General features: G+C 45.0%; 2 protein-coding genes across 7 annotated transcripts in view; one reads left to right on the forward strand and one right to left on the reverse strand.

The window, feature by feature from the left end:
• LOC113142336 (rho GTPase-activating protein 8) overlaps positions 1-8942 on the forward strand; it is a 32898-nt gene extending 23956 nt beyond the window's left edge. For 4 of the 6 annotated variants that reach the window (XM_033325057.1, XM_033325054.1, XM_033325056.1 and 1 more), the window contains 9 exons: positions 213-290; positions 391-519; positions 633-736; positions 1524-2846; positions 2941-2983; positions 3959-4050; positions 4151-4175; positions 6117-6184; positions 7216-8942. In XM_033325057.1, coding sequence (XP_033180948.1) covers positions 213-290; positions 391-519; positions 633-736; positions 1524-1721 — 509 coding nt within the window. In that variant the 3' untranslated portion in view covers positions 1722-2846; positions 2941-2983; positions 3959-4050; ... (1 more) ...; positions 6117-6184; positions 7216-8942. Of the gene's footprint in view, positions 1-212; positions 291-390; positions 520-632; positions 737-1523; positions 2847-2940; positions 2984-3958; positions 4116-4150; positions 4176-6116; positions 6185-7215 lie in introns of those variants that run through there. The other 2 variants (XM_033325055.1, XM_033325058.1) reach the window with 2 other exon arrangements.
• phf21b (PHD finger protein 21B) overlaps positions 4342-13085 on the reverse strand; it is a 67306-nt gene continuing 58562 nt past the window's right edge. Inside the window, exons 5-15 of the mRNA XM_026327332.1 lie at positions 11535-11627; positions 10715-11047; positions 10221-10349; positions 9850-9901; positions 9613-9689; positions 9446-9500; positions 8056-8078; positions 7557-7715; positions 7354-7420; positions 7177-7280; positions 4342-5884 (exon numbers count right to left, since the gene is read on the reverse strand). Coding sequence (XP_026183117.1) covers positions 5666-5884; positions 7177-7280; positions 7354-7420; positions 7557-7715; positions 8056-8078; positions 9446-9500; positions 9613-9689; positions 9850-9901; positions 10221-10349; positions 10715-11047; positions 11535-11627 — 1311 coding nt within the window. The 3' untranslated portion in view covers positions 4342-5665. The remainder of the gene's footprint in view (positions 5885-7176; positions 7281-7353; positions 7421-7556; positions 7716-8055; positions 8079-9445; positions 9501-9612; positions 9690-9849; positions 9902-10220; positions 10350-10714; positions 11048-11534; positions 11628-13085) is intronic.

The following is a 13085-nucleotide window of genomic DNA, read 5'->3' on the forward strand; positions in this document are numbered from 1 at the left end:
GCAGGAAGTTTCATTCAGGGCCCATGAATTTCCCTCACAGGTCATATTTAGTCTGATTAATAATGGAATAATAATCCGACAGAAAGGAAAATGACTGTTGCTTTTACTGGAGACGGTGGTTACAGATGTTCCAGGTGTTTCTCTGCTGGTTTGTGGTTAAAGAGTTTTTAATGTCTTTGGTGTGTGTGTGTGTGTGTGTGTGTGTGTGTCAGGGCTGAGGACTGAGGGGATCTTCAGGCGTTCAGCTCGAGTTCAGCTCATCAAGGACGTTCAGAAACTGTACAACCTCGGTGAGCAGGACTCAGACCTGGTCTGTGCAGCAGGTTTCATGTCTTTGATGTTTGATGTGTGTTTGTGTAATAAATGCACCATGAATGAAAATGTTCTCAGGGAAGCCTGTGGACTTCGAGCAGTACGACGACGTTCATGTTGCTGCTGTGATCCTGAAGACATTTCTCAGAGAGTTACCTGAACCTCTGCTCACCTTCAGAGTCTACACCCAGGTCCAGGACATCCTCAGTGAGTCCGCCATGCCGGGAACGTAATTTCCAGGTTTCTTTATTATGGTTAGAAACGTGGTTCAGATTTGAGTCTTCAGTAATTTATTGTGTGTCCTTCCCTCTGTCCACCAGGTGTGGAGAGCAGCCTCCGTGTGTCCAGGTGTAGACAGATCGTTGAAAGTCTGCCTGAGCATAATTTCATCGTGGCCAAGTTCCTGCTGTGCTTCCTCCACATGGTTAGTCCAGTTTCCATCTAAACGGTTTCCCAACACACTGACTTAGATCAGAGACCGACAGGACAGAGCAGAGTTCACATTAACAACATCGATTCAGGACAGGACACGTTGGCTGCTGAGTGAGGCGTCTGGTAGTTCGGCTGCGTTCATGTCCAGACGTTTAGGGTTTATGAGCAGCCAGGTGAGATTTAGAAAAAGTTCATGCAGCCTGTTTATCTGCTACGGGACTACAGGCTAAAACTGAAGCCTGTTCTTCCCAGGACAGCAGGTCGGAAAGGCAGCAGGTCGGAAAGGCAGCAGGTCGGAAAGGCAGCAGGTCGGAAAGGCAGCAGGTCGAGGTACAGTGGGTGAGTCAAATGGGATTCAGGTAGAAGGACAGAACTGTAGTTAGGATGGAAGGAAACGGTGAATTTAGTGGCCACAAAAACATGAAGAGTAAAGTCGAATCTTAATCGAGTGCAGACTCGAGTACGGTTTCCACAAAACGATTAAACAAAACCTAACTGAAGCTGAAATATTTCAGGGTGTTGTTGGTGAAACTGATGCTGCACATTCAGCTGCACCTTTAATACATTAAATACAGCTGTAACTGCTTTAGACCATATTTCAAAGAGGAAATACAGTTAAAATGTAATAAAACAAGTTCAGACTGAAGCAGAATAAACTCAGGTTTTATTTTGTGTTCGGGTCAGGACCAGTTGTTGCCTCGTTACTTGTATGTTGTGTAATGTATAATGTTGAGTGATATATAGTGTGTCCAGAACAGGCGTCTCTTTCCCGCCCTCAGGTGTCTCAGGAGAGCATCGTGAATAAGATGGGTCCGTCCAACCTGGCCTGTGTGTTTGGGGTCAACCTGGTTTGGCCTCGTCACGGCTCCCTGTCTCTCATTGCCCTGACCCCCATCAACATGTTCACCGAGATCCTCATCGAACATTTTCACGCCGTGTTTGGCCCCCGCTGCCCACCTGGACAGGTAACACCCTGAGCCTGCAGCTCAGCACTCTCATCCTCTGGGAACGTACCGATTTTGATTTTTTTGGTTGGATTTTTTTAAACACACTGGCTCATCGGGCCGTCCGACGCTGAGCCAGGTTTCCATGGTCCTCAGATGACGATTCCTGACGACTCACTTTTCCGTCATCAGGACAAAATTTTCATATAAGACCAGTAAAAATGAGAGTCCTGACCGGACTGAGGACGGTCCTGCTCCCCAGAGGATGAACAAACACTGTCTTGGACATTTACTTTACCCTTTGCTACTGAACTGTCTCCTTTGTTAATTTACCGATTGACTAAGTGTAGACGTGAAGCACTGACTCGGTTCAGACATGAAGGATCTTTCGTCAGTGTTGTCAAATTTTAACTTTAATAAAAACAAAACCATTTAAATCAACTCGGATCTAAACAGTTTGTTGTCGTCGATGTCCCAGTTAAAGCTCAGGCCCACACCAGATGTGAACAGATTTCCGTGGTGTCGTCCGAAGGAAAACAGACCCTGGACTCATGTTTTTATTGTTGAATTTTATTAATGATTCCATTTTTCGTAAGAACTTGGTACAAAAAAGTGAGACTACTCTTAATCATTTACCAACTGTCCTCCATCAGCTTTTAATGCATCATAAAGAAGAAAAAAACTACATTGGCATATTTAAGACAAACACTTTCCTATACACACTATCCACTGGACAGTCCCCTTATTAATGACAAAGGAAAAACTTCTACTTCCACAGACATTTGAACTTCCATCTAAAACCTCATGTGGTCGTCGCCTCCTCATGGCAAAATAAGCTCGAAGTCAGAAAACTGAACTGGCAAACGATAGAAAACCCCGATGTTGTGTTGTCTTTATTTTTTGCTCCTTGATAAAAGAATATAAAAACTTTCTAACTTTTTTCTTTGTTCAAACGTTGTCGTGTATTAAAATAGATCTGTTTAAGCACTGCACAGTTTCTCCCGGAGAAGGTTTCTAGAAATGGATGAAGGGCACGAGGGACAGTGGGAGGTGGTTCTTTCTGTTTTAGGTCGAGTGTCGGTGGGTTTGAAGGGCGGAGACGTGGAGCTGATATGGTCTGAACCACCTGGAGCCTCGCAGCAGTCCTGCAGCTCTCAGGTGACGGCTCGATATGCATCACGTGGTACATTCTGCTTTATTCGGTTCTAACGGCAGGTCGGTGCAGAGTTAATACAGATCTGTTTATCCTCAGATCCAGAGCCGGGACGTGTCGGGGACGTGTCCTCTGCTCACAGGTAATATTATTTTTCTTCCTTTGTTACTTGGAGCCCCAGATATTGGAAATGACCAGGATGTGTCAGCTTGAATCATTACACAGAATAATGTTGCTGTGTTGTATTGTCAGAACTTCTAATGGGCTTTAATCAATTAAATCCAGATGAAATGGGAGCAGAGTCGGTTCAAATGAACTAAATGAGTTTTTAGTGTGGAAACTTTTCCTGTGGTTCTTCCTGCAGCCAGAGACGACGTCTGACGACTGATGAGAAACGTAAACAGCACATGCAGGGATCAGAGAGTCTCTTTGACTTAACCAGATGTTTGACAGCCAAAACAAATGTGGACTTTCCATTTATAACAAAAATCTAACTCATATAATCAGAGTATTAAGACACTTGAGGGCGAGTAATAATACTGCAGTGTAAAAATACTCAGTTTGTCTTAAGGGATTTGTTAATGTTGAAGTAGATTTTTAGCAAATAGAGAAGATGCATCATCCAGACTGATGTCGTCCTGTAATAAATATCATGTGGTCGATCAGCGGGTAAAGGTCTGTGATGTTGGCGTCTCTTCAGCTGCAGGAGAACCTGGAACCACTAAACCACAATAAAATGTTTGACGTGAGGGAACGGGTCTGGGGCTCAGGCTGCCGTGAACAGTCGGGTCAAACTGGACTCCAAACATCGATTTATCTGACCTCAGCTTGAGGACTGTGCATGTTTGCGTTCAGAGATAAGTCAGAGCAGGATTTTAGTTTTGAATCGTTAAAGAGGAGCAGTGGCTTGTTGGTCAAACGGCTCCTCTCTAGTTCTATATTAGTTATTTCTTAGTTGGACAAGGTTGATGAGGGAAAGTGGGATTTAGTTTCCGATACACAAAGTGGAAATGAATGTTTGAACAGCTGCACAGCCTCCACAGTCAGTCAGGTGGAGGAGACTGACTCTGTCAACTAGTTCTGTGCCAAACACTGAGCTGCGAATGTGTTTCTGCAGGAGCCGGTTTGATGCCGTGGTGCGCCGCGTCTTATTTGCCATCACTGAAGGACACGCCGTGAGGACGCACCGTGAGGATCGCGGACGCACAGGTGACCTGGATATGATTCCTAGAAAATAAAACCAGCTCTTCTATTTCCCTCGTCTTTGACAAAGGCATTTTCTGACTCTTTTGTTCTTGTGCATTAACAGGCGGCAGAGCTGCACCTCGACTGTGGTGAGTACAATTATGATTTCAGATAAAATGACACTTAAACGGAACCTCTCTGGACCAGCAGGAAGACTAGCGAGACAAATGGACCTGCAGGAAAACGTGACGGCGTCCCGGGTCGACGCTTTTTGAACCGGGACGCCGTCACGTTTCCCGGCGGGTCCACCGACAGTCCGAGTTGTTGCAGTTTGACAGAGCTGTCCCGTTTCTAATTAACCGACGCAACAGAGACAAAAACCCTGTATTTCTAGCGATTTGTACTTGAGGCAGTGTTCATCTGTCGGATTAACAGGCTCGTCACTGGTAGTAAAAAAAAAAAAAAAAAAAGCTTCAAAGTAAAAATAGAAAAGAGGCAGGGAGAGAAAGCTGCAGATGTTGTTGGTACAAAACCAAGTTTTTGGCATAGTTTCTAGACTGGTTAAAGGGGACAGGGGCTGGGAACAAAGTTTAGTCCCGTCTGTGTTTTCTGTCACAGAAACGACGAGAATATTTTTCACTCAAGAGGCAGAAACAAACTCAGGTTGGCTCAGAAACCCAGAACTGACGTGTCTTTGCCTTGTGGCAGAAACAGTTTTCTCAGTATTTATTGTCCCCAGAAGAACAAACATTAGAAACAGTCACCACTTGATTTACTGACTGAAGGATCATTGTTATGATTATTATAAGATGAATCTTCCTCTGATTATTTTTCTGCCGCTTGATGAAAAACCAAACTCGTGTTTGTGTTTGTGGTGTTGTCAAAGCCAGGTAAACAGGTAAACAAACAGGTAAACGAACAGGGACTCAATCTCAGACGTTACTCCAGTAAAGTTTGGAAACAAAAAAACTGTGATGATGATGATATTATTATTAATAATACAACATATGTACAGTGATCCCCTAGAATACTCCAAACTTACATTTATCAACAGGCATCAGCATGAAAATACTAAAATCTTCACTAGAAATGCTAATTTCTGTAGTTTCATCTTAAATACTTTTTTCTTTAACTCTATTAATACTGAAAAAAAGTTCTCTGTTTTTGTTTGAAGGCTCGTTTACATACACGATGAAAACATCTTCCTGAATTCTTATGGCAAAAACGTTGTTCGCAGGAGAACGAGAACAAACATCTACTCTGATACGTCAGTGGACGTTCCTGTCACGTGACCGACCTTTTGTTTAGCGGAGCTACGACTACCTCTACTGTTCCCTCTCACTATGTGCACAACAAGAATTCTAGCTGTGGTTAAAAAAGGGACGTATGTTTTCGACTCCCTGTTCCTGTCGCAGCTCTGTCTTTGAACGTTTCGTAATAAATACATTAAGGCCAAGAACATGAATAAATAGAAAATAACTTAGAAAAGAAATCTCGTAAGCACTGTAGGTGTTGGCTTTAAAAAACACTTGAATCAGTGGAGCAGAGGCTCTTTCTTCAGTTTGTGGCTGTTTCAGCTCAGAAACGATGCTCGATATTACTCAAAACAAATCAAGGTCGGAGCGCCGCGCCGCTCGGGCTACTTGTTGATGTCGCTGTTCTGCAGGGGCGTGGCCAAGGGGCCCGGGGCCGCGGTGCTGGTGGGTTTGATCCGAGGGAGCAGGGTGGCAGTGGTCGTCATGGTGACCTGGATGAGCTGGTCGCGTTGGATCAACCTGATCAGGGCTTTGACGCGTTCAAGTGACGCCTGAGCGTCTCTCTGCTGACCGAGGAGCCGCTCCCGCTGGTCCATGCATTGCTGCAGACACAGGAAACAGTAGAGTCAACTTCCTGTCAGCCACAGCCATTTTACTTTGGTCACTGGTTAATGTCAGATCCAGAGCTGCAGGTTCAGGTGTTTCTCTTTGAGAACAGCCAGTGTTTACAGTGCTAAAGCGCTAAGATAAGATAAGCTAGGTTAGGCAGCAGGGAGGAATCAGTCTGAACTCAATCAGCTCATTTCCCACAATGTCATCCTGTGTTTTCTGCAGGACTGCTGCTGCTGACCAGGGCCTCTGAGACCAGGACCAGGACCTGCTGGGACCAGGACCTCTGCTCTGTAAGTACCAGGTTTTTTTCCTCTGTCCTATGACTCAGTGAGTGTGTTTACATGGACAACAGAACTCTGATATTACTCTAAAAAACTACCATGTCAGTGATTTGTGATGACCTTAATCTGGTTAAAGTCATAGTTGCAGTAGGACGTGGAGTTTTCCTGTTTCAGTCGCATTATGAAATGTATGTAAACGCCTTAATACATTACATGAACATTCTGGTTTGGCACATACAAAAATGTTCCTTCCATTCGGCCTCATCAAATTATTCCATTAGAACGTCCAGTAGCTCCGTGTGAGTGAAAGTACAGAATATGCCTGTTTTGGAGAAGACGCTGTCGTCTGTGCACGACAAGTGGATAAGCTTAAGTGTCTGTTCTCATGTAAACACCTTAATCAGAATATTGTCTTATTCTGATTAAGGTCCATAGTCGGATTATTGCTGTCCATGTAAACACACTCACTTTGTACAGTTGGTACATTCAGGTTTACTGACTGATTTTCAGTGGTGACGTTTGCCATAAGAGGACAGGACGTTCACCTTGTGGCCAGCAGCCAGGTAAAGTGCAACACCTGAAGTCTCCATCAGGTGAGAGTGAAGGTGGACACAGGGAAGTTTACACTGACAACTTAGTAGTGTTAGCATGATGTTAGCTCGCTAAGCTGATGTGTGACATGCTAATTGGAGCCTCCCTGTGTCCACCTGGTGGAGGCTTCAGGTATTGCACTGACTGTTTTACCTGGCTGTGGTCCATGTAGTGAAAAATCAGTCAGCCAGCCTGAAGCTGTGATGCAGCCAGAAACCTGAATGTACCAACTGTACAAAGCTGCAGGTGTTTCCAGACACACCTGTAGAAACCGTCACATGTTCAATTCAAAGTAGCTTTATTAGCATTAAAGTCCAAACAAAACACTGTGGATTTGGTTATTGGCAATAGAAACATGTACACTCTCACTCCCTCCCTCCTACCCCCCCATCCCTCCACCCTCCATTTACTTTGAGTGTCTTGTTGAGCTTCTTGTCTTCCTCCTCCAGGTGAGCACACTCTTTCTTCAGCTCGCTGTTTCTCCTCAGCAGTCGCCTCTTCTCCTCCTGTCTCACTGCACAGACAGACAAACACTGGTCAGCACAAACACCACGACCACCCTGAGTCACAACTAGCGGCGTCCTCACCGGTCTTGTGTGTGACGAAGGACTGGATGAAGTTCTGTGGCCAGGACATGTTCTCCTTGTTCAGCACCTGAGGGCCAGATGAGCTGTGGTTACAGTCAGTTGATCTACTTTCTTTGCTCTGAGTCAAAACAATAAACACTCTGGTCACTTTACCGTCAGTGTTCAGACCAACTAAAGATGCTGTGACCTTTTAACACTTGTACCTTTTTCTGGCACTTCGGGCAGTACCAGGGTCCTCTGGGTGGGGTTTTGAGCGGTGGGTGGAGGCAGCTGGGGTGGAAGGCTCGGGGGCAGTTGTGGCAGGGCTGCAGCTCACCGTCCTCCTTACAGATGGCACAGTGGTCGTCATGCTCCAAGTCGTCCTGTCAGAGACGGTTTTTGTTATGACTTTTTATAGTCTGGACGTTTAAGATGAAAATAGTGAAATTATGAGCAACACTCTGGAAGCAAAGGACTGTGAAAACTACTTTTATGAGAAAAATGTAAACATATTTTACTTAAACATGATCCCTGAGTTCTCCGAAATATTCCTGACTGGATTTGAAAGGGGTGATCACATGACCTGAGCAATTCAGATCTGATTTAAGCAACTGATTCAATCTGCATTTGTAAAGTCTAAGTGAAATATTCAACATGAAGCATTTCACAGCTTTTCTTTGCTCGCAGTTTGTGGCGGCGGCGGCGTGGTGTCATGTGACCTACCTTCCAGCAGAAATCCTCTGTGTCTGGCATGCAAACGAAGCAGAGCAGAGTTAGTGGCGGCACACACACTGAGGTGTTAGAGGTGAAGCCGTGCAGTACGACACCAAAGGCAGAGTACGCCCGTAACGACAGACGGAAACATTTGACCTGACAATTCTTCACCTAACGAGTCATTTCAGGCCTGAAGCTGCACAGCTACGAGTTTTAACTGCAAAAGATAAAAAGGGCTTTAATGTTTTTAATGACTATTTTTCACCACCTCATGTACTATTATGTATTTTTGTTTACTATGACATAAGATTTACTATCATGTATAAGGTAGTTACAGCACAGACCACACTAAGGCTTATTTTACAGCACGGACCACACTAAGGCTTATTTTACAGCACGGACCTCACTAAGGCTTATTTTACAGCACGGACCACACTAAGGCTTATTTTACAGCACGGACCTCACTAAGGCTTATTTTACAGCACGGACCTCACTAAGGCTTATTTTACAGCACGGACCACACTAAGGCTTATTTTACAGCACGGACCTCACTAAGGCTTATTTTACAGCACGGACCACACTAAGGCTTATTTTACAGCACGGACCTCACTAAGGCTTATTTTACAGCACGGACCTCACTAAGGCTTATTTTACAGCACGGACCTCACTAAGGCTTATTTTACAGCACGGACCACACTAAGGCTTATTTTACAGCACGGACCACACTAAGGCTTATTTTACAGCACGGACCTCACTAAGGCTTATTTTACAGCACGGACCTCACTAAGGCTTATTTTACAGCACGGACCTCACTAAGGCTTATTTTACAGCACGGACCTCACTAAGGCTTATTTTACAGCACGGACCACACTAAGGCTTATTTTACAGCACGGACCTCACTAAGGCTTATTTTACAGCACGGACCACACTAAGGCTTATTTTACAGCACGGACCTCACTAAGGCTTATTTTACAGCACGGACCACACTAAGGCTTATTTTACAGCACGGACCTCACTAAGGCTTATTTTACAGCACAGACCTCACTAAGGCTTATTTTACAGCACAGACCTCACTAAGGCTTATCTCTTATTCACTTTTTTGTAAATAATATGACATTTTTCTTCAGGACCTCAACCCTTTGCATCCAACTGTGTGTTTTACTAACCATTTCCATCACTTGATGATTAGGTGCAGTATTTTTATGTCCTTATTATTAATTATGACTCAACCCTACAAGGTCTGTGCAGTTTTCGTATCATTCTAAACTGAATTGAGGTTTTATCAAATACAAAGCACCATCTGTAATCAGGAGATGACAACTCAGAGTAAAGCCATTAATTATGGGAAACAAACTTGTGTGGCAGCATTTTTTGTCAGTTGTTGGTTTGTGTGTTTTACCTCGTGCTGACAAGAAGAGCGAGCTGTTCAGGTAATGTGACGCCAGACGTTTGCGCTGCAAAGAAACAAGGAAATGAACCTAAGTGAGGCCTAAGAAACCTGAGGACTGATCTAGAGAGAATGTAAAAGCAGCGCTGATGATGATTTGTTCCTAACATGACATTTACCTCTGGTTCAAACAGGCCGCTGTAGGCCGGGTTGGCTGTGCTTCGTCTCTTCCTCTCTTGTCTCTTCGTCTGGATTTCTGTTCACAGGGAAAAAATCTGGTTTACAGAGAAATCAGTGATACTGAAAACTGCAGTCTGTGTGCACAATGTTCCAGAGTGGCTGCATTAGACTTCCATTGTCTTTATACACAGGAAAAGGTTTAATGGTCAATGTAACTTCGTGTGTGAAGTCTTTACCCTCCAGGTGCTCTGTGGTGACGAGGCCGAGGGCGACCATGAAGGCGATTTTCTGTTGGGAAAATGTGAAATGTTCAAGAACAAGTCACCATTAATTCAGGAGCTTAGTCTTCCTAGTTAATACGTTAAGGGAACAGTATAATCAGCATTTCATTTTGTTCTAAGCTTATTTTTTATTCTCCATATGCAAACAAATTACGAATGACTTTTAACATGAATTCTTGATGTTCAACGTCTGTGGTTTCTACTCTGTGTGTGCTGCTCATCTGCTTTGCTTCCTGTTAAATCCACAGTAAAATGAGTTCAAACTATAAATGTTCTGTTTCTTTATTAGCAAATTATTTATTCACAATAAAAAAATAAAATCTCACCTCAGGGTCCTCGTCTTTCTTCTGGGATGGGGATTTCGGGGCAGGTGGGGCCTCCTGTGATGGCAGGTCAGCTTGGGCCCCGGGGGACCCCTCAGTGCTGCTGGGAGCCTGTGGCTGGATTATTATCACCTGGAAAAAGAAGAAGGAAACTCAACAATTTAACCCTAGTGATCTTTTTTCTACATCCAGAAGGTGTCGGGTCTATAAAGGAAACTAAAATGGTTTCCAGTAACACCAGTGTCCCCTGGATATATGGCCATTACTGATACGTCCTTTTTTATTCAGGTGACTGATGATTTAAAAAAGAAGATCCCACTTTGTGTTTTGAACCTGGATTTAACTTTCTACTTTAGTCACTTTTTTCTTTCGTCCTGTGCTGAATCTGTTACAAAGTGTCAAACAAGCGTTAAAGGCCTCCATGTCTCTGCTGAGTGTTAACGTCACTGGGTGGAGACACCAGCCTTGTTATCAGCACTGAGGAGCAGTGGCTGCACCTTGACGGCCTCGCTGACGGCGGACACCCCGTTGCTGGTGGCCGGGGACGCGGCGATGATAGCGTAGGCCACGCCGGGCCCTGCTGTGGCGTGCTGGGATGAGGCGCCCGAGTCGGGGGTCCCCGTCGGCCCGTGTGGTGGGGCCGGGGTCGGGGAGGCGTTGCTCTGGCCGTTGGGCTGGTGGTCCGGGCTGAAGGTGCTGTTGGCGGTGGGCAGAGTGGCGCCCTGGCTTTTAGGACTGACCACAGCGGTGGCCCTCTGCAGGCTGAGAGGCTGCAGCTCCTGACAGGGACTGTGGGGAAGGCTGTCGGGGATCTGGGTCTTTGGCCTGACCTGAAACAAGACGACAGGATGGGAAAAAGTCATTTCCTGTCAGATGCATCATCTTGTTCTCAAAAAATACGATTTTTATTGAAGAGTTCCAAAAACCAAAGTCTGTGGTTTCACTTTTACACACATTGACATCTGATTGGCTGGTGCTGCCATCTGGTGGACGGTTGTGACCACTGCAGGTTTCAGTCTGCAACATGTATGTGGCCTCAAAACTCAGTTTTTGGTTTCAGTTAATACATCTCAAAAATCCTAAACACAAATCAGATTTGATCAGGGACAGAATTTAATCTGGAGTTTCATCGGTCTGTGGACACAAACAGCTGCTGTACGACATGTGACTCAACAGTTTGTGACGGGCGTTCAGGAAGGACGACCACTTCATTCCAGATCTGAAATCAGTGCGTGTGCCTCCATGTTCTGTTGGCGTCTTCGTGGAACTGGGAAGAGATTCGTGTGAGCGGCTGCTGCTCGTCACTGTGGACGTTACCTGAGGTAGCACAGTGGCTGCTTGTCCTGCCAGCCGGTGCAGAGAGCTGACCTGAGGCACCTTGATGGGCACAGCAGTGAGAGTTCCCAGCATCTGAAAGTCACACAAACGCACCAGTCAGGACAGGAAACAAACAGCTCCCAGTGACGTTCTGCTGCTTTCAAAGTATTTTATCTGATTAATCAGATAATTCACTAACAAACTTCTGCTGGAAACAGCATCCAACAAACCTGAAACATCCAGGTGACACTGACTGATGGGAGTCCACAGCTGCCAATACTCAGTACACATTTAAATGATCAAATGATGCACCAACCGAAAACAACACATCCCAAACACAAACACCTTCAGACTTTTACTGTTTAGTTCGATTCATTTTAGTGAATGTATTAAATTTATCTCTTGTATCCTGTAACTTCTCTTTTTTAGTTTCTGTTTCATTTATTGATCTCCAGGTTAAACTGTGCCAGGTTTCTACTTTGGTGACACCTGCTGCTGCAAACTATGACACTGACTTCACCGGTTTAACCACGACCTTCCTCCTCAAACAGAGACAAAAAGGCCTTGAGTTGACTTTCTGATCGACCTGCAGGTGTTGATGAAGGTTTCAGGGCTCAGAGATTTACCACTGGGCCATATATCCTCTGCTCAGCTTCAGGCCGTAGATCAGCTGACATCGACTGCAGCCTGAAGGTCAAACCGGCGCCGCCGTTAGCGGCTGACCAGCACATAAACTACGGTGTGACTTAAGGGACAAACAGCAGCTGAGACGGTGCTGAGGAAGGTAAATGTCCTCAGGAGAACCAAACTCATTTTAAAGGTTCACACAGTGAGATCATGTGATGACGATGTGATTATTATTACAGGTTTTGTATTGATAATGATTTATCCAATTACTGCCAAGAGAATAATAAACAGTGATCAGTCCTATTGTCCAAAGACACTAACAATCTAACAACACATCTGAACACTCAAGGTTTGGGACTTTCTCTGTTGAATGTGAATAAAATGAGGTAGAAGTTTGATTTGTGCTGGGGGGGTTTGGACTCGTGCCTTCAGTAACTATAAATCCAGGTGAGCTTTAACTTTACAAGTCTTCTTCTTGGCTGAACACGAGACATGTTTGTAAAGAGGAAAGACCAATCGCAGAGAAGCGGCTCTGGAACACAAAGCCGTCCGTGACAGACACAAATCACAGACAACTAATTTTACTCAAGTCTGATTTGTGAACCAGTGAACTTGTCCTTTAAAACCACATCACAGATCCCAAGTCTGTGGCTGTCAAACTCAACTGAACCTGGACACTAAAAGATCCACAGACCTCCACGTGTCGTGGGGGCTCTCAGCTAAAAGAGGAAAGTTTTCTCCCCCCCCCACCTCCGTCCACACCTCACCCCCTGCCCTCCTGTATTCTTCTGATTCTTCTGCGAAAATCCTTTCGTTTCATTGTGTTGTGTTGCAGAGACGCTCGGCGAGCAGGGGGAGGAGGCGGTCGAGGCCTGTTCCCATGGCAACTGGCGAGATGAAAATTCTTGCAGTGCAAGGGCTTTC

Source organism: Mastacembelus armatus, chromosome 23, assembly GCF_900324485.2.
Source record: "Mastacembelus armatus chromosome 23, fMasArm1.2, whole genome shotgun sequence".
Lineage (NCBI taxonomy): Eukaryota > Metazoa > Chordata > Actinopteri > Synbranchiformes > Mastacembelidae > Mastacembelus > Mastacembelus armatus.